At 37.9% G+C, this 25,983-nt stretch overlaps 1 protein-coding gene across 1 annotated transcript in view; it reads right to left on the bottom strand.

The window, feature by feature from the left end:
* Positions 1-25,983, bottom strand: part of AHRR (aryl hydrocarbon receptor repressor) — a 284,245-nt gene that overhangs the window by 127,694 nt on the left and 130,568 nt on the right. Inside the window, 2 exon segments of the mRNA XM_072411941.1 lie at positions 697-826; positions 17,818-17,907. Of these exon segments, the coding sequence (XP_072268042.1) occupies positions 697-826; positions 17,818-17,907 (220 nt within the window).

The raw sequence follows: 25,983 nt of genomic DNA, 5'->3' as shown, positions 1-25,983 counted from the left end.
AGAACCACATTGGACTTATGCCAATCCATTGGTACCATGCCAGTGCTTAAAGAGTATCTAAAAATTAGAAAGAATGGCTTTGAAATACCTGAGCTCAGCTCTCTGAGGACACATGGTTTTAATTCATGAGGTCCTGGTGCTTTTTCAACCTTAATTGTATCCGTTTCGCAATCATATCAATTTTGGGCCATTGTGGCTTTTAGCAATTTGGACTTGAGCTCTGCCGTTTTTGTTTGTGTACACAAGGCTAAAAAATGTTATGTTATGTTAATATACAAACAGAAACCAAAAGGTTCCTGGTAACTGAGTACTTCCATTGTACATGCCTATATACTACAATGCCTAAGCTTATAGGCTGACTGCCTAAAGCTATGTCTTCTGCTACCATGAAACATGGCTTACTGAGGGTATAAACAACAATGTCATTTGATTTAAGTAAAACTTGGATTATCTACAAATTATAAGATACAAGAAGGGAAGAAATTGTAGAACTGTAGTCAGTTAAATGTCAGTTGTTATCTGTATGTAAGAATACTGTGGAAAAAGTATATTAAAAATGTGTTATCAATAATCAGTATAGACCTCATTATTGGCCAATAAAATAGTATTAAATACTTACAATATTCACAGACAATTTGACCTAGTTGAACTTTACTTTTTATTTATTTTGTTAGATAAATCTGCCATCAAACAAACCTGTTTCTGTTTGTGATTCATGTAAATACTCCATCTGCTGAGGATTCATAGCCCAGTGAAGTTGCCTGCAAAATTCTTGCCGGTCATCCACATGAATATAATCATAGACATTCTGATGCATTACATCAGTCTGCAAAATAAAAGAATGAATCAGATAAATCTATTTTGAATAAACCAACAGACATTCCAGAAGAAAAGGCATAAAGTAAATAAACAGACTTATCTTTATTGCCAGAAAATGCAGTACATAAAATGTGTCATGAAAGGCTGACTTTAGACTTTGCCATAAAGTTGTCCTGTCAAAGAGACTATCATAGCCCTTTGAATTTCAAAATTTAGCCATAAAACTAGGCATGGGAAGGGGTGGATTGCATGCAAGAAAACACTAAAGGAATTGGATCAATTATCCTTTATGGATTAGTCATAATTGTACTTTATAGCACTAGTCCTATTTGTGTGGGAATCCATCTGTCTGTCTGTCTATCTATCTATCTATCTATCTATCTATCTATCTATCTATCTATCTATCATTGAGAGGGTAGATCACACAGAAAGGAAAAATTGTAAAATGAGAAAAATAAGGCAGGGTTTGGAAGGCATAAGGGAAAGAAAAAAGGTGGGTATGACCGATTGGGAAGGAACAAACAGTTATTCTAAAAAAAGGTGGGTAAATTTGTTTAGGTCCAATTTGTAACATTGTCATTATTTGGTATTTTATTAAATAATTATTCATATTATATTGTATATCATCCTTAGTAATAATAATTTGTTACATAATTGGCAGGGAGGATATATCAATAAATGTGTAACAAGGTGTGCAGAGCCATTGTGCTAGAAAATTTGTTGCTCACACTGCTTGCCCAGTTGTGAGAAGAGTAAACGCCTGTGCTATTGAGTATAATCTTTTGTTGTTGTTGAGCAAGTGTGAGATTTGTGCTTCCTGGAAACCTTGTTGGTTAAATGTGCTAAAATAAGATCACTGAGCCAATTGTTAAAGTGTTGGAGGAAGCTAAAAATCCTTGGTACAGGGTGCAGGAAAATGTGAAGATAAGATGATAAGAGTGAAAACGCATTAAGCAAGTATGATGCTAAAAATGCTTTAACTCTTGCAGCCTGTTGAATGGCTAAGCAATGTGAAGTAGTAAAGTTAGAAGGAGATGTGAGATTTCCAAAATTTCATGTGAAGTATTGAAAGCACGTGGTTGCAGTGTTACATAGTTACATAGTAGGTTAGGTTGAAAAAAGACATAAATCCATCAAGTTCAACCACTAGGGAAATAAACATATTCCAGATATGAAACCCTATGGACATAGTTGGTCCAGTGGAAGGCAAAAAAACCTGGAACAATTTGCTTCAACAGCTTCAATCAATTGCCTGATTCCATGAGGCAATCGGATGATCCCTGGATCAACAGTCTGTTATCTTTACTTTTCCCGAACTAAATTATTGGCACCCTCCACTTAACAACAAGTATTAAGTTGAGGGTGCCAATAAATTCCATGAGGCAATCGGATGTTCCCTGGAACAACAGTCACTGTTATTTTTACTTTAAATCCTTAATAACCAGTTTTAATCTGTGCTTCTAGTAAAGCATCCAGCTTTTTCTTAAAGCAATCTATAGTAGTTGCTGAAACTACTTCCTGAGGGAGCCGATTCCACATTTTCACAGACCTTACAGTGAAGAGTCCCTTCCTTATCTGGAGCTTAAACTTCTTTTCCTCCAGACGCAAGGGGTGCCCTCTTGTTCTTTGTAATGACCTCAAAGTGAATAATGGGGAAGAGCGTTTTCTATATGGACCATTTATGTATATTTATACAGGGTTAACATATCCCCTCTTAAACGTCTCTTCCCAAGGGAGAATAGATTCAGTTCAGCTCCTCCATTCCTTTTATTAGTTTAGTTGCCCTTCTCTGCACTCTTTGTGCACTGGTGCCTGAAACTGGACTGCATATTCCAGATGTGGTCTGACCAACGCTTTGTACAGGGGCATGATTATGTCTCGATCTCTGCAGTCTATTCCTCTTTTAATGCAAGAAAGTACTTTCCTAGCTTTAGATATTGCAGCTTGGCATTGCGTGCTGTTATTAAGTCTATGATTTACCAGAACCCCCAGATCCTTCCATTTCTGACTACCCCAAATGTATTCCCCCTGGACAGTATAAAGCATGCATGTTGTTAGCCCCCATGTGCATAGCTTTACATTTATCCATATTAAATGTAATTTGCCACTTGGCTGCCCAATCAAACAGTACATCCAGGTCTGCTTGTAAAATATAGACATCCTGTATGGATTTAATTCCATTACATAGTTTGGTGTCATCTGCAAACAGAGAAATGGTACTTTTAATCCTAAACTCTATATCATTTATAAAGATGTTAAACAGTAAAGGTCCCAACACTGAACCCTGGGGTACATCACTAATAACCTTAGACCATTTAGAGTTTGAATCCTTAATTACAACTCTCTGGATGCAATCTTTAAGCCAGTTCTCGATCCATTTACAGATAGACTTTTCTAAGCCTATTGACCCTAACTTGCATATTAACCGTCTGTAGGGTATAGTGTCAAATGCTTTGTCAAGGTCCAAATACACTATATCAACTGCTACTCCACTGTCTACCTGTTTACTTACTTCCTCATAAAAAGAGTAAATTTGTTTGACAACTTCGGTCTTTTTTCAAGCCATGCTGACTATCACTTGTAATATTATTTTCTAGTAGCAACTCCTCTATGTTGTCCCTTATCAAATTCTCCAGGACCTTTCTTACTATGGACGTTAAACTAACTGGTCTGTAGTTACCTGGTAATGACTTTGCTCCTTTTTTAAAGATAGGAACCACGTTGGCCTTACGCCAGTCCATTGGTACCTTGCCAGTGACTAAAGAGTTTCTAAAAATTAGAAATAATGGCTTTGAAATAACCGAGCTCAGCTCTTTGTTGTAATTGGTGTCAAGGGCAGCCAGAGAATAAAAGATTGCGTTTGAAAAGGGGTCAGCTTGCTAATACATTGAAGGTGCCAGAAAGAAAATTGGAGTATTTGTTTGCATCTTCCAGCAAGGAGAAAGGTGTTCCATCTCCTTACAAAATAGTAAAAGATGTGTCTTCCCAGTTTAGTAGGGCAGCAGTCACACCTAGTGTTTAGTCCAAAACTCTTCTAAGACAATTCAGCCATTAAAGGTCGGTGTAATTCAGTGTTCTCAGCCTGTAACTTGAAAGAAAGGTTTCAATGCCTTTCAAAAGATACAATGGTATACTTGTGGAACATTTGGCCACAAACAGGTATGATAGTGAAGAGTATACAGTGCAGGCGACCATCCTCATACATACATATACAATACATACCTTGGGTCTCCTTCACAAATGTGAAGGCAGAAAACAAATCTTTACAGGCTGAGAAAAATCAGATAAGAATTCAATTAAACTGTTTTTTGGGGAAGTCCGAGCTGTCAAAATGGTTTATTGAATGTTTGAATTTTAAAGGGCCAGGAGGAAATGACCAGCCTGTTGTAGACCTCTAACAGAGAGTAGAGTGAAGTATTACACTGGTCAACAAACATTTTCTTGCCAAACAGATTAAAGTCATTTTAGGTTAAAGTCATGTTGTATGCACCGATTCCAAATATGGTATTGGTTTTGCTAGATTGGCTCTAGTTTTTGAAATATTGGCCTCAATAATTACCTCATAGAAACCTAATGAAACATGAATGTTAGGCAAAATTAAACTAGATATGCCTACATATACAAAATAAAATTTTTGAAATACTTATTGTCAATATATTCTATATTCAGTATATTTACAAAACTAATCACAAGGAAAGTCATTGAAAAACTCAGTTTGAATGATTTCCTTTTATGTTGATGATCAGGGCAATCATGTTGAAGGCACCAGCAGTATTCTGCTATCATGTTTCTATCCCATCTGCACTGATACCTTTCTTCCATCACCTTTATATCTTGATGGAACCTCTCCCCTTGTTCCTCACTGAATACGCCTAGGTTTTTTGAAATTTTTTGCAAATGGCTATGGAGATAGTGTACCTTTATGCTCATAGTAGCAACCAAATTTTTAAAGTTTTAGGAGCATGTTTTGTACCAGTTCTTTATAATTTTGTGCTTTATGGTTACCCAAGAAGTTTTTGACAACCATGACATATATGTGCCAGGCAGAAGCTTCAGTATCAGCCATGTAACTTGTGAAATTTGAATAATTTATCAGTTTCCAAATCTGGGGTCCATCAAAGATTCCTGCTTTTAATTTTTCAGTACTTAATTCAGGGAAGAGTCTACAAATGTATTTGAAGCAATCACCATCCTTGTTCAGAGCTCTAACAAATTGCTTCATTAATCCCAACTTTATGTGTAGTGGAGGGAGAATGATTTTTTCTTTGTCAACCATTGGCTTGTTAATGATCTTTGCTGCACCTTTGTTCATGTTTTCCCTTGGAGGCCATGTCACTTTTTTTCCAGTCATCCTGCTTTGCTCTGCTATCCCACAGGCAGATGAAATATGGGTCCCACACATATGGACCATTGGTGTTCATGATAACAAAGCTTTTGTAAGACCATTTGGATATTTTCCTATTATTGTTTAGGTTTTGTTGAGTGAACAATTGGAATTTATGCATAGCAGTTGCCAATATGCAGTAAAACAGATTTCAATCTTCAAGTGGAACTCTCCGTGAAAAGCCGCCAGTCTTTTGGGTATTCTGGTACTCCCATATGGGCTAGTTGTCCAGGGATGTTACAACAGTACAGGTCTCCATCTTCAGTGAAATATGGTAGGAGTTTCACCTTTCTTGTCCTATAAACTGTTTTTTACCTTCCGGTCTCAGACAGTTTTTTTCTTTTAGCCTGGATGCTAAAAGTTCAGATGCTTGTTTTGACCAACTTAGGTCACGTATTAAATCATTGAGCATGGGAGAACTGCTGGTTTGATGAAACACTTCCTTCATATTCACTTCCACTGCTAACTCCTGGATTACCCTCCAAACCCTGTATGTCCTCCATGTCGGATAAAAGAATATCAGGGAATGTACTGAACACTGGTATGGGAACATTAAAACCATGTGGCACAGGTCGTCTTTCTGATTCCAAATCAGGATACTCCCACTTGTTTTTCTTGCAACCTTTTACATTCACAGCACAAACATAACAATCATAATGATGATTTTTGGGCTCTCCCCATACCATAGGTAGACCAAATTTCAAAATTTTTAGTTTTCCATTTTTCCACTGACGTAGACACTCTACACTAAAGTTTTGCATACCATATAGGGAGCCCAATACTTATCCTGGTCCCCCAGTTAAATACCAAAATATGCAAGATATGCTTGTTTCACAAATTCTGTAATGTTTCTTCTCTGTTTTTGCTGAGAATATTCACCACAAATGTAGCAAAATACATTAAGGTAATTTAAACAACTTCTTGAAGAACTCATATTTCTGTAAAAAAAAATGTATGAATAAAAAGAAGGCAAATGAAAGTTTATTTTTTAAATTTATTATATAAAATGCAAAATATCGGTGTAAATAAAGATTGGCAATAATATGCTGTGTTAACATTTATTGTTGGTAAAATTGTTTATTCAGATTCCTGTATCACAAGAACTGAAGCTAATTCAATAAAACTGATGTCATTTCTGGATTCAGCAGACCTGAAATACACTAAATATATTAAAAAATCTTTGGCAAGTAAAAAAAAAAAAAAATTTTGTTGAGCTGTGTTATTAAAAGATCAGTTTACAGTTTTGTATTTTAGTGGAAAAAAATATAGCACAGCAGTAGAATTGTGATACGGCCCTGACTGGTAAAAGGATTTTGTAAACCCTAAAATACTTTATAAATAACACAGGTCAAAAAAAATTAGTTTTGATAATCATCAGAAACCACAGCACACTTTTCTAAATCAGTTTTTCGAGCAGATTTCAGATCTGATTTCAGTTTTCCCTAACAGTTTTCACTGTACAGTTCCTGAGCTATGAGTACTATTATAGTTAACATTGTACGTGCATGTATTTTGTACTAAAATGTAAGCGCCATTGAAGTGAATGTTAATATATCTTCAGTGTGAAGTAAAATGAGGCACACTGTGGTAAAGATCTACTGAACAGTGTCAGTCAGGTACCATTGTTTCTTCAGAAATGCTTAGAGTATGATTTTCTTGTGTACTGTTTGTCTGGATTATCGCTGTACAGCATCCAGCAGTAGTCAACCATCATACTTTCATTCCAGAAACCCTGGTAGCGGTGCTCCATTAACTGAATGTCCTGGTGAAAATGTTCTTCTTGTTCGTCACTCACCATACCAAGATTTCCCGGGAAGAATTCTAGATGTGAGTGCAAGAAATGTATTTTTTTAATGACATGCAACAACCCAGTTTCTGGTATAAATCAAGCAGATTCTGAACTCCTTCCTTGCCCAGGGTATGCCCAGGAAATTTTCACACAGCCACTTGAATGCATCTCAAGCTTCTGGCTCAGCTGCTGAGAGAGATTGTTTAAAAACATCATCCTGCAAAACAGACTTGATTTGTGGCCCTATAAATATCCCTTCCTTCATTTTTGCAGTTCTTATGTTTGAAAACTTCTCTTTAAGACACTGAAAACTCATGGGGTTTGATTTACCCATGGCCTTTAGAAGGTTCTTATTCAAGCCTAACTTGATATGGAGAAGTGGCAGAAATATTTTATGCGGATCAACCAGAGGCAGAAACTTGACACTGCTTGTTCTGGGCTTATAGGTATCTCTTGGAAGCCAATCACGCTTGACATAATGGTCTCCCGTAGATCAGCTGTCCCACAGGCATAAGAGCATAGGAAACAGCAATATTTTGTGAATCTTCCTTGAATTCCTGTCAGCAAGCCAATGACCTTTAGTTCTCCACAGATGTTCCACTGGTGTGTTTTATACTGGATTGCTTCAAGTAGTAACTTCATGTTCAGGACTCCTTTAGGTTTGTAGTTAAACCCTTTGCAAGCAAGTGCTTCTGTTTAAGCCTTGAAACAAGAAGTTCTGCTTTGTTTTTGGAGAGATTTAGATCACTAACGAGATCATTCAGCTCAGCTTGTGTAAAGGTCTCTGGTTCTGAATCTTTATCGGCCAAGTAGTTAAAATCAGATTATTAGGAGTTGTAACTGGCTGCAACTCCAGGGCATTCTTCATCACCTTCTACAGAAGCAAGTCCATCATGTGGTGGTACCAGAACTGGCAATGAATCATCATGGAGAACAGGCCTAATTGCAGAATCAAGGCTGAGATTTACAATTTTGTGCTTAGTTTTACCAGAGAATCCACTTTTGTTGACACAGCAAAAATAGCAGTCGATTAGATGGTTCCGCGGTTCTCTCCACACCATCAGGATTGCAAATGGTGTTGCTGCTTTAAGCCGATTTAGCCAGTCATGCAGTCTGTTGGAACAACTGGTACAGATGATATGTGGAGCCCAAGATTTATCCTGGTCACCAAGTGGACAGCCGAAATATAATTTGTTTATCTTTTTAAGTTCTGTGGTAATTTGGCGTTGTGCTTTCGTCGTGAATGAACCACACACGTAATAGAAACTGTCTGGATCATTAAGGCATATTCTAGGCATGATGACAAATGAAATCAATCGCAGTTAGTGCGGTTTCTAACCTTAAAAAAAGAAAACTGTTGTTAAATGTTGTAATATGTTATGGCTATTTATAACGAATTTTACACAATATATAATTAGCTGCATCACAAAAACTAGATATGCTAGAGAAAAACTGAACACAGATTTGAAATCCACATCAGAAATACTACAAAGCCCATATACAATTATATCTAATGAAACTGACATGTTGACCTGTGTAATTTGTTTTCACTTTGTTTTATTTTGTGTGTGTTTAAGGAGAAGCCTATATTTGGGTAATTGCAGTTGGGCTGAAAATGTTCTAAATTATTATTTTTTTTATTTGTATCTTTTTTTTGTTCTTTTGAGCCTGATTTGCAGAGTTGTATGCAACTGATTAATTACAAATCACTTGCAAATCACTGGTGCGTGAGGAAAACTGCCTGTAAAAAGATCAGCGATGCACTCACATGAGTCTAAGTCATATGTCTAGCAATTTTGGTTGAAATGTGTCGATGCCGAGTGATGGTGGAACATAGCAAGTTTGGTTGAAATGTCTCCATGAGTTTCCTAGTGATGACATACACACATACATACATCCAACCATAGCTCTGACATATAGCACAGCGCTGTAGAAGGATGACTGGTGCACTCACATGAGTCTCAGTCATATGTACAGCAGGTTTGGTTGAAATGTCTCCATGAGTTTCCTAGTGATGACATACACACATACATACATCCAACCATAGCTCTGACATATAGCACAGCGCTGTAGAAGGATGACTGGTGCACTCACATGAGTCTCAGTCATATGTACAGCAGGTTTGGTTGAAATGTCTCCATGCGTTTTCGAGTGATAGTGGAACATACACACATCCATACACACACAAATACATCCAATTTTATATATATAGATTTATATAGCTCTGACATATACCATAGTGCTGTACAAAGAAACACTGAGCTAGACCAATCAGTCTCTGTACAGAGGAGCTGACAATCTATTGTTCCCCCCACGGTCACACACTAATAATATACATTAATATACCTCACATATACCACAGTGCTGTACAAATATCAGCGGTGTAATATGCCCAGCAAATTTGGTTTAAATGTCTCTGTGTTTCCTAATGATGATGGAACTTAGCAAGTTTGGTTAAATTGCCTTCATGCGTTTCCTAGTGATCACCAAATATAGCTCTGACATATAGCACAGTGCTGCACAAAGATCAGCAGTGCACTCACATGAGTCTCAGGCAGTTGTTCAGCAAGTTTGGTTGAAATGTCTCCATGCGTTGTCTAGTGATTGCATACACACATCTATATATATATATATATATATATATATATATATATATATATATATATATATACACATACATACATTCAAACAAATATAGCTCTGACAAATAGCATAGCGCTGTACAAAGATCAGCGGTGCACTCACATGAGTCTGAGTCTTATGTCTAGCATTTTGGTTTAAATGTCTTGATGCGTCTCTGAGTGATGGTGGAACAAACAAAGTTTGGTTGAAATGTCTCTATGCATTTCCTAGTGATGACATACACACATACATTTATCCAAATATAGCTCTGACATATAGCACAGCGCTGTAGAAAGATGACCCTTTTTATTCAGGATTTTTATTCATATATTTTATAGTATGGTTTTTAAGTATTGTAGTTTTTAATATAAATCAGGCTGAGAAGAACAGGAGAAACTGGATGTATGTCTACATTAGCTCCAGATTGTCATCATAGATGTATTCATAGGCGTGGGGAGGTCCCTGGGACGCCATCTCTCATATAGGAGACGGTGTCACAGTGACCCCCTATGCTGCACTGAAGGTCTTCAGCTCCTTACATGAAACTGCCTTGATTATCACAAGAACTGGCTAATACTCTTACTGGCTGGTATCTTGAAACTATTTATCACATGCACTGGTTTTCAATCCTTAACTTACCCATCTTTGTTATTCACCATTGCTTAATGCATACATTGTAGATTACCAACCATATCCCTGAAACACAACAGCCTGCCTTACTGTTCATCTAACGTGAGGACTCTCGTTACCACTCTACCACTTGGGATTCCCCCCCTCTTCTCCAGGTATGCAGGATAAGGCCACACAATAAGGACCATGTAAGTCCTAGCTAATAATTTTCTAGTTACCTATATTCCAAAACCATTTTTGGAATCATTTATAAATAAGGCCTGTCTATACTTTACATGCACATATACCTAGATTATAAATTTTGTTTCATTTGATTCTGATTGACCTTAGGATCCTGAATACTCACCATGGTATTATACTGTTGTACGTTATTGGATTATATTGCTTCTGTTTACCTTTACAAAATGTCAACATGATTCTAACATTTATTTGTATGTTTGCAAACTTAGATTATATCAACTCCTCTAGCGGTAATCCCGAGTGGGTGGATTTTACCTGCAAAAGCAGTAATCCCGAGTCACACTCGGGGTCCATTAAAACTTAAAAAAAAAAACACTCACCTATCTCTGTCGGCGTCCCCCAGGTCCTGCTGGTTCCCGCAGGTCCTGGGGACACGTCCTCCTCGTCCGATCTCCAGACAATCTTTGGGGTTTCCCAGTGACGTCGGTGAATGCGTTGGTGCGGGCGGGAGGAGCGTTGGAAATTTAAAAAAAAATTGTATTGCATTCAATACAAAATAGCTGTATTGAGTCCAAAACAAAGAAATATTCATATTACATATATATATATATATATATATATATATATTATACATGATTCTGTACAGTTATATTACATGTTTCAATATTTTTTTAAAACAGAGTTTTGTGTTTTTTTCTTTAAAGTTTATTATTAAATTCATTAAATGTTGGACAAATGTCAGTGAGGTATGCCTAAGAATTATAGGCCCACAATGTAAAATAAATTTCCATGCAAAAAAAGTAACATGGACATAATTAGAACACTAGGGGGGTTAACTGCTTGTGTAACATTTCGTTGCTACCCCTGAGGAAGCCTAATAGGGGGAAATGCTTCGGGTACAACCGTCTACATGAACAAATATCTACCTACAAGTCCAACAAATGTTTGCATATATTTACACAATGCTATATTACTACTGTATAGCACCCCTTTGGGCCTAAACTGTAACCAATGTTTCTCGTAAACCACAAGTCCTCTATTGTGGTTTACTTGATGAAAATGTTTTGTATTGTTCTGTGAGAATTATAATTTATTATAATATATATATATTCAATATAATACCTCACTTTGCCAAAACCCCTTCTTTGCTCTGTTTTTTATGAATACTTAGCAAGTTCCAAACCTGTCTCTCAAAACTGTACTCTACTTCTCCAACATTTTCTAAAATCTTCTGCTCAGACATTTTTAGTAAAATTTTAGCCTGCCTCAAATACCTGATGCTTACCTGGGTTCCTTGCTAAATCATATCTCAAAAACGGAAATCACTTTAATCGTGCAAACAATGATTGATGGTATTATCCCACTTTTGGCCTTACCCTTTAATTTTCCTAAACAGGGCCCAGGCTTGCTCCCTGAGTATCTGAAGGCCTCTATTGTCATATCAAAGCCTTTTACGGATCCCCCCTCCTGGGTAAAATACAGGCCGATTTCTTTGCTGAACGTAGACATACAAATTTTGGGATTTCCCACACGGAAGCAGGCTGGTGTCCGCCAGGTGGTTCACATGGCAAACTCTAAATCACCTAAACTAATGTTTCTTTCCTTACAGACATACAGAAAGAGTTTCAATCTATCTCTTGGCAATTCATTTTTTTGCCCTCAGTCGGTAGGGTTTCGGCAAGGAGTTCCTGAATTGGGTACCGGCTCCATCTGTGAATGTTAAGTACCTGGGATTTAGGTCCCTAGCTTTTCCAATACTCAAGGAAACCAGACAAGGCTGTCTGTCTCATTCCATATATTTTAGCCATAGGTCATCTGGCAGCAGCCCTATGGGCCAACACAGGTGTTAAGGGGGTCTCAGTGGCTTATTTGCCAAATGACGTGCTATTATACCTTACTTCCCCCCTGATTTTCCATGATCTTTGTACCACCTTGTACACTTTTGTGGCGTTTTCAGATCTACAAGTAAATGATACCAAATCTAAAGCATTAAATTTTACTCCACCAACTCATGTAGTGCACTGCAGCCACACAATGCCTTCCAAAGGCTGCCTGTTATCCCATTTCTTGGGGTTAATGTAACCCCACAGGTCACTACACTATACCAGACTAATTACCCCCCCCCCCCTTTAAGGAACTGACAGAACTGCTTACTAAATGACGCAATTTCTCAATCTTCTGGATAGGTAGGATTCACACTCTCAAAATGACATAGCTCCACAAAATAATATATTTTTTTTGCACCTTCCCCATTCCAGTTCCTGCACATGTCCTCTGAACAGAGCAGAGAAAGATGTTGAATTTTTTTTGGCACCTCCATAATTCTGGAGTTCCTGAGAGGGTTATTCAAGGTCTCTGGGGGACTCTTAGTTCCTAATCTCCAGAAGTATTTTGAAGTGTCACTAATAGCTCCGTTGGCAGCTTTGCACCAAGATACTGATCTCCCCCCAATGGGCACAGGTGCATACGGCTGAATATCCCTCGACACTGATTTATAATAATTGATTTGGACCCCTGCATTTAAATGTTCTTTGATCGAGGACCCTACCTTATCTCATTCCCTTGGTCTCTGGGACAGAGTAAAGTTTTCAGCAGGATTGGCTTCCCCACACCTACCCTTGAAAGGAATTCTCCAATTTCTGTTATTTTTACAGGTGCTTGAAAACCCCATGGCTTTTCGCTGGTGGGCTGAGATACCTGTGAAATATGCATATGCTTTACTCACATTCACAGGTGTGAAATCCTTCACCTAACGTCAAGAGAATTGGTCTCTCCCCTCCAGTGAATACTGCCAATACTTACAAATAAGACATTTTTTTTGTCTCAAGAAATGCTCAGGATGTCCCATTCCCTTATTGCCTCTGAATCTTGCTGCCTCCTCAATATGACATTGTCCGGTTCAGTATCAGTGCTCTATGCAATCCTAATCCATGCTACTCAAAAACTCCCTTACATGCTGAAATGGGAAGCCGATCTAGGATGTACCCTGACTTCAGAGGAATGGGGCGAGATATAGATGGCGGTGGCAAAATGCTCATCCAATATCTTGGCACAGGAGAACGCACATATATATTGGGTTTTTTTCGTTGCTACATGACTCCAGCGATAATAGCTAAATTTGTTTTAGGGGGGTTCCCCAAATGTTTCAGAGAATATGATGCTGAAGGCACCTTTTTCCACATCTGGTGGGAATGCCCAATAGTTAAGGGTATAAAATCATACCCTTCTACGGTACTGCAGGTTCCACTGCACTGTACTGCGGAAGAACCCCTGGGAAGCTCTACTACATAGGCCTGTTCCCTCACTATGCAGACACAAATCTAAAAATCTCAGTGGTAGGCAATTGCCACCTTCTTTTCTTGTTTAATTCTCTATGGTACCTTTGTTATCAAAATGGTGGTTGGTGCATTGCATTAAAAAACAATTCCCTTTCACTGGCCTTCTCTACAGTTATCCTGGGCTCTCCTTTGTTGACCACCCAGAACATCCATGTCAAGATACCCTACATTGTGTTTGTTCCATGTGATATTGGGTCCTACATGGTTACTACTTGCACCAATCCAGTTTGCTAAAAACAGTGCCTGCTGTCACATTATAGGCTGCCTATTTTTTCAACATATCAGCCAGAACATTCTGTTTGTCTTTCTGTTAGAAATTCCAATGGTGTCAGTGCTTTGCAGGAATATAAGGTTCATTCAAATCTGAATTCCATGCTGACTCATGACAGATATGACTGACTAGAAGGACTAAGGCCTTGATTAAAAATCTTAGATCTCTGAAAAACATTTATCAACTTACCCTTTATTAAAAGTATCATTTTGACCTTAAATACAGAACCCCAATGGGTGAGAAAAAAGGATGGAGGTATAGTCACACTTTATCATTGCTCCCATCATCCACTGATGGGCTTGATTCAATCAAATTCCACTGTGTTCTCTCTTAGACATCAACCCAGTTAATGTTGCTTTGGCAACATAAACTAAATAGCCTCATAGTCAGAGATAAGTTAAACAGTGAATATTTCAAAGTGCATACAAGACACAGCACACAATACTCAAAAAAGTGCAACCAACCCTAAAACATGGAGTCACAGCAAGCAGTGGAGGCAAGAAATAACCAGAACAAAGCAAGGAGAGAATTTCAAAGGGCAAGTAGCCAGAGCACTACTAGGGTTTCAGGTGCAAGGTATCATGTCACATGCTAAGGCAGTGGAAGGCTTGTGAAGCCAGAAAATATAGGCCTACGATTTACTAGCCACAGGTGTAGCTAAACCAGGAGGTGACTCTGCAGCCAGCTCCTGCTGGTTGCCAGTGGGAGCACATGCAAGGCATGCTAAACCACAATGCCACCAGCAGGTGACAAAAGGAGCTGCAGGTTTCCTAAAAAAAGACGTATAATCTTCACATATGTAAAGGGTTCCTCACAGTATATTCTTTTTATACGTGTTCCCTCTAGCTATATGTTTAGCTTGTTTCATAAAAAGCTTGGGTATGCTTCTAAATGGACAAAATATAAAATGACTATAAAACGTTATAAGAAATAACAATGTAGAACATAATGGAGTATGTATCAGATTTACTTTTGGGATCTTAGTTCTCAGAATGTAGGTTTATTTTTCTTGGGCAATTGATGGTTGTCATTTTTTCACCTGTCTAATACTGTAGCTATGAAAACTGCTATGTCACGAACCAGTAAAGGAGCGGTGTAGTGAAAATTGAAAGTTACATATTAAAATACATAGAGAATAACACACTACCTGCTTAAAGCTACTGTTTTTCATTTATGATTGCTGTAGCACACCAGTCGAGAATCCCTACTCAATCAAGGTGCAGGGGAATTTAAATACATTTACTGCAAGCTTATGAATTACACACTTATAAAATTCATGAGGCATGTTTTAGCCAATATTCTTGACCAAGCTCCACTGCTGGAGTAAAAATCAAGGATTTGGCGTTTAGCAAGAATGCCTTGCACACAGAAAAAGACACAGCTCACAATTTTCCTGATTTGAAGAAACTATCCCTGTTTTAAAAGTCAGTCAAGTTCAACCACTAGGGAAATAAACATATCCCAGATAAAAATCTATAGACATAGTTAATCCAGAGGAAGGCAAAAAAATACCCCTGCATGGTTTAATTTACTCCAAGAGGGGAGAAAAATCCATCCTGATCCCATGAAGCAATCGGATGTTCCCTGGATCAACAGTCTTGGTTGTCTTTACTTTAAAACTTTAATACTCTGCTATATTCTGATTTTCAAGAAAATATTTTTTCTAAAGCAATCTTTAGAACTTGTTGAAACTATTTCCACATTTTCACACACCTTACTAAGTTCTCTATATGGACCTTTTATATAGGGTGATCATATTCCCCCTTAAACACTTTTTCTCAAGAGAAGAGATTTAGTTTAGCTATTCTCTTCTTTATCTAGCTGAGGTCCTCTGTTCTTTTTGTCTATTCAGAGTATGAGTCATTATTCACTACTCTGCATTTTCAATTCTCTATGCATTTACAGATTGAATTTTCTAAACCTACAGGCTCTAACTTGCATATTAACTATCTGTGGGGTACCGTGTCAAATGCTTTAGCAAAGTCCAAGTACTCTAAATTAATTGCTACTCCACTATCTAACTGTTTACTTACTTCCTTTTAAAAAGAGAGTAAATATGTTTGACAACTGTGGTCCTTGTTGAATCCATGCTGACTTTCACTTATAATATTATTTTCTAGCAAAAACTTTTCTGTGTAGTTCTTTATCAAACTCTTTAGTATCTTTCCAGCTATAGAAGTTAATCTTACCAGTCTGTAGTTAATTGATAATGATTTTTCCCCCCTTTCAAGGATAGGTACCACATTAGCTTTACTCCAATACGTTGGTACCATGCCAGTGATTAAAGATTCTCTAAAAATTTGTAACAAAGGCTTTAAAAATACCTGAGCTCAGCTCTTTGAGGACATGTTGATGTAATCCATAAAGTCCTGGTGTTTTATTAGCCTTAATTGTATCAATTTTTTGCTCAATCATATCAATTTTGAGCCATTGTGGTTCGTTTAAGCTGTGACATTTCTATTTGCATTTTGGTCTTATGCTCCACCATTTACCTATTTGTACACAGAGCCAAATAAAAAAGTGTTTAGTAAATTTGCATTTTCTTGATCACCAGTTATGAACCCCAATAAATCCTTTAAAGAGCTGATATGCTCACACCTGATCTTTTTGCTATTGTTACATTTTAAAAAAAATGGGGGGGGGGGGGTTGTTACACTTTGTTCAACAATCTTTTATTTTTTTAGTTTTGCACATTTGATTTCCCTTTTAAATATTTTGTTATATGCTATTAGCCTATGTAATTGCTAATGGAAATATATTTTGTAATGTGTTTGTGTAAAATGCATTTGAAACATTCATATTTCTGGTCTGTGTGTTTGAGGACAATATTCTTAGTCCAAGTCATGGAGAATTACCCTTAATAATGGAAAATGTGCTCTCTTAAAATGTTTTTATAGTTCCCATTTTTTCTTCCTGTTTACAACTTACATTAAATGAAATTATGTTATGGTCACTGCTACCCAAATTTTTTATGCATGGATATAAGCTCTGCATTATTTAAAAGGTCCAGCAGAATATAATTTCTAGTTGTAGGCTTCTATAAAGTGTACCATAAAATTATCCCATATTAAATTAATACATTTCTACTCTTTTGCTGTACCTGTACCATACCCCAGTCAATATCAGGGTAGTTAAAATCACCAATACCTACCACTGTCCCAGTCCCAGTCTGTGCAGCCTTTCTATCTGTGCAAGCATAGATCTCCATTAAAAAAGTGTATAAATAATATTAAACTCTTCATTTACCTTTAAAAGTTTGTATTGATTATTTTAAAAAGCCAGCTTGAGGTAAAGTAGTTAAATAAAAACATGGGTTTTTAAGTCATTTATGCATATTCACATTCACTCCACATGGCTATTTTATAGAAGGGAAGAGTAGGGTTGTTCTATACTTCTTTACTTACACACTTTTTGCTAAATAGTGTCTCTCTTTGACACTTAAGACAGTCTGAAGGTATGTAGGTAGCTGAACATTTTCCTGGATGCTCTAAAATCCCTTTTTAAAGTAAAATACCTAAAGTTATAGTGTGTGTGTGTGTGTGTGGGGGGGGGGCTTAACAAAACTAATCCTATTTCTTTCTGTGACCATGTGGGGAAATTTCCCTGCAGGTCTCGTCCCAGTTATTTCATCTGCCACAAAAATAGAGATGGGATGCACAAGCCTAAAAAAAAAAAAAACCTTGGAGGTTTATTCTAACAAAAAAAAAAAATATTTAACGCTTTTAACAAATGTAACAATTAACACAGCAAATTTGGGGCTGATTAGTAAGATGTCTATACTAACCTGATGGAAGCCCAGATAGTTTAAAATTGAGGAGGAAGCATAGAATATCATTCCTTCTGTATTCACAACAATAGCAAATCCATTCAGGGACTGTGGAATAATAGAGACATACATAGGTTACTTACAGTTGATAATTAGGAAAGTTTTAGGAAAATGTTATATCTTTACAGTTTTTTGACAACAGGTTTGAAATTAAAAAGGTTTAAATAGCCTTTCCAGGCTTACTGTTTATGGCTTTAAAAGGCAGATTTTTAGACTAGCAGAACACTGCTACTAAAATTCTATTGGATTAAAAAAGAGAAGCTTAAGAGACTTTGTTCATAAAATGAAACCTACAGCCTGTCTTAACAGACTTGAATTTACGTGAAGTTTGATGTTTCAAGCAAGATAATGGCTCGTATGACCATTCTTGATCTCAACCATGTATAAGTTATTTTCTTAAAACACAGGACTTACAAAAGAGATGTACAAGGTCACCTCTGGGCCACCATTCCTTAATGGAACAAAGGGTGCTGTTGTTCCAGGCCCAGACTAAAATACTTTTTGATCAGGACCTGTCTGCTACCCAAAAAACAGTCCTCACCTGTTGACCAATAGTTGTAACGGTTTAGTATCAACTAGCAGCCTTTGGCCTGGGTTGAATGTGTGTACATGCATCTATCCAATCCAACAGGAGGGCAACCAAGAGGAGCTGTTCTGAGCTTCCCCCTTGTAGGATTGGCTGATCACAATGACAGGAGCTCCACCCACCAGGTGGGCAGAGCTTCCATCATTGTACAGCAGGGAGCAGCCAATGCTCGACTGATCATTGGGGGATCTTTTATTTCCATCAGTGGATCCTGAAAAGGTAAGTATTAGTAAAAATAGGAACAATAAAATGTAATATTAACCTTTGTGTGGTGTGCCTATTTAAAGGTATCACTTATTACCCAGGGTGAGTGGGGGAAAATCTAAAGGACTCCTAATAAAGGGGGTTTCCAGATTCTTAATGAGATGCCTATCCAAAGACTCCCACAACACAGCTTTTTCTTTGTTAGGCTGGGGCCATCTTCCCCAACAATAGCCTTTGCCACTGTTGGGAGCAAAAAGAGGTCTGGTTTTTGCCAAAATCAAAAGGGGTTTCATGCTTTTTGCCTTCTTTCAAAAGCCAAATTCCAGAGGGCCTTTTATGGATTTGAGAAAGGGCACACATGCTCGCTGCCTAATTTTCTATTCAGGAAGGTCCCAAGCCTATTCAACAAAGTGACATTGAAAAACACAGAGGAACAACATCTGCATGTGTATTTTTCTCCTCATCTATACAGGTACCGTTTGAGGTTTTAAAGACTTGGGATCATGGATATTGGCATAGAGCGCTGCTTGGATATGTCTTAACTTAGGTAGAAAGTGGTTGTAGGCAGTCTTTACTGTGAACTAATGACCCTGCCTTTCCCCCAAAATAGGAAAGAAAAAGTCCATAATTGCATGCATGCAGAGTTCAAGTTAAATCTTTAAAATAGTAGTGTATACCTAAAGTTTCTCATAGAGAGTAGATGACCAGGGGGTTACAATCATTGCAAAGCAATCCAGTGGTATACATGATGGAATGAAAGGGAAGGTTGGGTGAGCTTTTTCATTTATTTCACACTTAATTTTCCTACCATCCTTTCTCATGGAAGGGCTGCTCACCGGTTTTAAAAAGTACAGAGAAAATTGGTTGGCTTCCCATCTGCAATTGCTGTTCTGAAAACTGGAAAGAAATCTAGACACGACTTTCAAGGGATATTTATACATTTTTATTTGTTGATAACCAACTTTTATCCTTCAACCATATTTCATCATTTTTTTTAGTTTGCTTTCCTTGTCAAATTTGTTTGTTCCATGTCAATTTTATTCTATTTTTTATTCCTCATTTGTTCCATTCAATTTGCCCATTGAATCATCATCAGTCTGATTTGCTTAGAGGCATTACTTTTCTTAGAAATTCGTCCTGCTTTTCACCTTGAACTGATATTCTGAATTGTAAATTCGCTCATCCTATTCTCTTTCCTATTCACTCCCTAAAACCTTACTGATTTTTGTTTTTCCATGTGTAATGTGACTAGAATACTGGCAAATTTATGTAGCTGTTTATTTAGCTTGCTAGTGTATTCTGATCCTTCTCTATTTATATAAATTCAGTTTTGCTTTAATATTATTGTGGGATTTGGTGTTGGTTTAGAGATGGCATTTTTTATCTTCCTTACATTAGCAATTCCTGCTTTTCTGTACTATGCTATAGATACCGTGAGCTGTCAGAGGAGCCATTTCTCCCTGGTTAGTTATGTCAGCCACGAAACGTTTGTGCCTGTTTCCCATTTGACTCACTGTCAGATGAGGAGGTTGTATTGCGCTATTGTTTGTCACTTGTTGCAATCCAGGAGTTGCTTCAGCTTGTGGGCCACAATCTCAGGCCCAAAACACACTGAAGGTACGTTTTGCCAGGTTTACATAGGATACTAGCAGTGTTAGATTCTTTCAAAATGTTTTATATGGGTAAAAAGGTGGTTAATCCTTTTATATAAAAATGATACAAAATGTATAAAGAATATTATTAAAACAAATAAAATACCAATCATTTCAATACATCTCATTAACAAATTGCACAATCATTACCAGTTTCTCTTTTCCTTGACACATTTCACAATTTGTGTTTTTCAAGAGGAATATAGTTGAGGGACTCTGTTTTAATTATCGTATCTTATCGTATCTCTATTCTCTTGTAAGCTTTAAACCAACCATAACAAATCAACTTCAACTCCTCAAATTGTACTGAAAATATATGTTCATTCAATAACTTATTTGCACTTACAAAATATCATCAAATATTTTCATCAACTGTCATCAAAATATCATCAACTCTCTATGTTTTAGCTGTATTATTGAAGGCATACCTCTATACCACATCTGAAATGATTTGTTTCTTTCACCTGGAAGGCCAGATAGATTAGTATTTCAAATGTAGATGCAAATTTTATTTTCAGTGCCCATATACTATACCATTTAGTGTCACCTGAATTATACCTAATTAGTCAAAAAAGGCATTTTAACGGCCCCTGAATGTTATTCAACATTTTTATTATTGAGTGGGTGAATGTGGACACATTGGACATAAAATTATTTTCATGAAATTGACCAACCGCTTTCATATCCATATCAATAAATATCATTAAACCATCACAGACTATAATTACCCTTTTTTTCCACATATGTGTGATCCTTTCCTTCCTATTAATTCCTACTACCCTTATAATCCTCTTTTTAAACTTTGTGTAGGAGATATTATATAAATAAATAAATACTAGCAGGTATTTATTTATATATATATACATATATATATATATATTTTTTTTTTTTTAATTTTAGGTATTCAATCATAATTACACTTATTCACAATCAATTCCAACCCTTCACTAAATACAATTTCCAAATATTTTTTTTCTTACTTTACTATACCCAATATAGTTACTTTCTACTTCTATCCAAAAATCTTTTTCTTTTAAACTATTTCCTATTAGAAATAATAAATTATTATACTTTTTTTCAAGAAAACATTACATATACTTTTAACTTAGACAAACCATATCAAACATCAAAACATATTCATCCATTCATATCTATCCATCACTTGTTTGAATGGTCACCTTTTTATTCTCTATATCTCTTTCTTACATTTTACTAATCCATCTTCAGTAACACAATCACATAGGAAAGCCATTCTCCATTCTGTCATGCTTCTCACCTCATTGGCATCCTACATGGTGCAGATGCGCCTTGATGATCGCTTCTGTATATTTTCTGTAAGCACGTGGGTAGGCCATTTATCTCTTTTGTTTTCGACTCTGATCAAGTCTCTAGCTCACAGAATTTTTGATAGCAAGTCTTTTAGCACTTGCCAGACCAAAATGCTCATGATAAAGCAATTTCTTTTCTTATTGAATATTTGTCTTTTCTCATCTGGAAACAGTAATCGAAGCGCAAGAGTCTGTACCACGTGGGATGTCGATATAGCTCCATATATCTCTTGCTCACTTTTGGCTTGTGAAACATGTGACATGTGTGAATCTTTAAAAAAAAACTGCAAACTTTAGGTAACCTTTTAAAATTCCCTGAAATTAATATCTGTAACTTGGAAAACCAGTGGCAACAAGATGGAAGGTTTTGCTCAGTACACAGTCTGCCATATGTATGCACAAATGGAGCAACAGCTCCAAGGTGAATACCGCTGTCACAGATATGAGCAAGTCACTCTTCTGGAATCTCCCATTAGAGATCTAGAGGAGTGCATAGCAACACTAAAATCACTGGATCACCTTGAGAGTGGTCTCCTGTTTACAGAGCAGGTAGGTAATGATATAGATGTGGAGGGCGGAGAGAATATTCAGGATAACAGGTAGGGAGCTGTGTTACTGTGGTTTTCATCGGGGTACAACCTATATGCCACAGATGGTTTGCACCTAAATGGAAGGGGGTCTGTTGTGCTAGGGGAAAGATTTATTGGAATAGCAGAGGGATATTTAAAGTAGGATAGAGCGGGGTGGGACAGTCAAATAAAATGGTAGAAAGGTCAGACAGGGGTCAATCACCAGTGGAAGGTGGATTGGGGATAGTTAGGGGAAAAGATATGAATAAATATAAGGAGTTTCCCATGTTATACACAACAGTACTAATTGTACTGAAAAAAAAAATGATTTGACAAACACTGCTGAAAAATGCATTTGCAGGCATTCAATGCACACAAGAGTCTGTTCACCAATGCTAGAAGTTTGGCAAACAAAATAGGGGAGTTGGAAGCCTTAATGATTGAAGAGCACTATGACTTAGTTGGTTTTGATGAATCCTGGCTTTGTTCTTCACATGACTGGACTGTTAAAATTCCTGCCTCTTTTCTGGAAAGACAGAGTAAAAGACAGACGATTTAAACACGCACCACAGACGGTTTATATGCAAGATAGGGTCTATAGGTTTAGAAAATTCAATCTGTAATGGACAGAGAACTGGCTTAAAGACAGCATTTAGAGAGTAGTGATTACTGATTTATACGCTGAATGGTCTAAGGTTATTAGTGTTGTAGACCAGGGTTCAGTGTTGGGACCTTGGGACCTACTGTTTAACATCTTTATAAACCACACAGAGTTTGGGATTAAAAGTACCGTTTCTGTGTTTGCAGAGGACACTAAACTATGTAACAGAATTAAGTCTGCACAGGATATATATAATCTACAAGCAGACCTGGATTAATTTGGCAGCAGAGTGGCATATTATTAAATGTAAAGTTATACACTTGGGGGCTAACAACATACATGTGCTACACTGTCTAGCAAAATCTCATTTGAGGGTGTCAAAAATGTAAAAGGATCTGGGGGTTCTGGTAGATCATAGACTTAATAATAGCATGAAATGCCAAGCTGCAATATCTAAAGCTAGCATGTTAGTGCAAGGCCCGGATCAATACCGGTATTGCCCAGACACCAATCCCCCAATCTATGCCGCAGTCTTTGCCTATAGAAGCCCCCACTCAGCCTCGGGAGAATGGTTGTGGCTCCCAACATTCGGCTGACCCCAGGATTTGGTGTGCAAAGGATGGTGCCTGGAGATGGGCCAGCAGCTGACCCGGCGCCCACCAAGCAGAGTGCAGAGTCACAAATGCAGAGTAAGAAATGTCAGGAAATCAAAAAAATTAGCCGAGGTCTAAAACACAGGAATCAGTCCATCCAGCGAAGTACAAAGGGCAAAGACAAAAATAAAGTCAGGGTCACAAGCAGAGGTCGGTCCAGGCAGAGTTCAATGGATAGTCAGAAACAGGCAAAGGTCAGTAACAGAGAAAACTCACAAAAACACTCCAACACAGGTAAGCCCAGCAGACGCTATAACAGGCACATCTGACAGGGAGCAGAAAGGCTATAAAGCCCCAGCAGCCAATGACAGCATGGGATTGATTAGGAACCACTCAGCTTATCAACTGCACAGCTCCAATTCCCTTCAGCTGTGCAGCCTAGTGCAGAGGATGCAGAGGGAAACCTCAGCTACAAGGATGCTGCAACCTACAGGGCACTGATCCTGCAACCCCAGTGCTACTGAGAGCGCAGCCGCCAGAGGGAATAGGCTGCGCCCGCCCTCCTGCGGTGAGATTTAGCCTGGGATCTTACACCCAGAAAGTGCCTCCTAACAGTTACGTACTTTTACCCATTGAATCTCATTTCTCTAGTTTAAAGCCTTCTTCATTTTGCTAATAATTCCATTAACATTTATTGCACCTGGCACATCTGTAAGTGCCTTCAACTTAGTTCTGCACTACTTCTCTATTCACAAAATTACTCTTTATTAGTTTGTCCTTTAAGGTTAAAGATTTTCCAAAAATGATTAACAGGTTTCTTCCTATATGTTCCCTGACCCAGGGAGCCTAATTCATCAATGAAATCCGCGCTCGCTGGTTGCGTGTTATTTCGCGCCGTTATATCGAGCCGGTTTACCGCGGGCTGGAGTCATATGCGCTCGTTCATTCGCATCTCACTGCCAAGCCCGATCGCTTCGCATTTCAGCTCGCTAATACGGATGCGCGACCGGCCAACCGATTTTGCTTGATAAATTTGGCCCATTGTCACTCATTATTAGAGGCCAATATTTTTTAAAAAATTGGATCTCCCTGTGATGTCTACAATAAGTCATAATTATTGTTGTATACTTATCCTTTGTTTTTCTTTCCTAGGCTTGAAAAGTATCTATTTTCTTTCTACTTGCCTGACTTTTTGATAAAGTAACTTTTTAACTCTAGCCTCTCTCTGTTAATCTCTGTTGTGTTTAGCTTGATCTTCATAGTCCCCTAATGTCAGTGCAATTTGGTTTTATGTTTAGGGATTGAGAATAAGGTATGCACCTCTTTAGTGTTTCTGGATGGGCACTTGTTGCTGACACAATAGTGTTGCCAGCAGTGTATTTTTTTAAATACTTCAGCTGCTAATATGCCAATTTCTGTAGTTTTAATTTCCAAATCTAAAGAAGAAATAAACTGCCAACTATAGTTCATAGGGAACTTCAAATTTAATGTCTTCTTTTTTATCTCATCAAAAAATTCCACCAGTTTTTCTTCTGATCCTGTCACGAAGACCAACGCAATGTCTATATACCTTTGCCATACACAATCTTTCCCATCCCCCAGGTACAGGGCAGTATAGGTTGGGGCACATATTTTCCCAATTGCCACACCTTCTACCTGGGGGGTGTCACACTTACCTGTTCCTCACTAAGGCACAGGCATCTCTTCCCTGCGCATGCGGGCAGTTCTGACGTACCTCCAGGAGCCTTGGTGTCACCTGTCTATGAATTTTATTACGGATCTTCCACCTTCTAATGGCTGTACGGTCATTTGGGTGGTCGTGGATCGCGTTTCAAAAATGGCCCATTTTGTACCCCCTCCTGCTTTACCATCAGCAGCTGGGTTGGTCCAATTTTCATCCGTGAAATTTTTAGGCTTCAGGGTATGCCCACGCATATAGCATTAGGGTGCAATTTAGCTACCGCTTTTGGAAAGGCTTTTGCAAATCCATGGACATCTCTGCGGAGTTCACCTCAGCCTATCACCCGCAGACTAATGGGCAGACAGGGAGAGTTAATCAGGCCTTAGAGCAATATCTTCAAGCCCTTGTGTCTGCCCACCATGATGATTGGGTAACACTGCTACCATGGGTGGAGTTTGCCCATAACAACCATGTCAGCTCCAGCACCAAGAAATCTCCATTCTACATTGTCTACGCAAACATCCTTGTTTCCCGGTTCCTATACCCTGCTCTGAGGAAGTACTGTCACTCAGTGCCCTGCAAAGGAACTTTAATAGTCTCTGGTCTTCTACCTGCGAGCATCTGAAAAACGCAGCTCCCGGACAAACAAAGTCTTCGGTATCTCCTCTCCAACCTGGGGATAAAGTCTCGCTCTCTACGAAGAATATCCGTTGCAAATACCCTTCTCTGAAGTTTGCTTACGGTTCATTGGTCCTTATGTTATTTCATCCCAGGTCAACCCAGTTTGTTATAAACTACACCTTCCTCCACATCTCAAGCTGGCCAAAGCTTTGCATGTGTCTCTGCTAAAGCCATTGGTTCTGAATCGCTTTTCTCGTCCCTCTCCGCTGGCTACTCCTGCACCTGATTC

This window comes from Pyxicephalus adspersus, chromosome 5 (genome assembly GCF_032062135.1).
Source record: "Pyxicephalus adspersus chromosome 5, UCB_Pads_2.0, whole genome shotgun sequence".
Lineage (NCBI taxonomy): Eukaryota > Metazoa > Chordata > Amphibia > Anura > Pyxicephalidae > Pyxicephalus > Pyxicephalus adspersus.
Note: the sequence above shows the minus strand (reverse complement) of the source record. Positions and strands in the feature narration are given on the sequence as shown.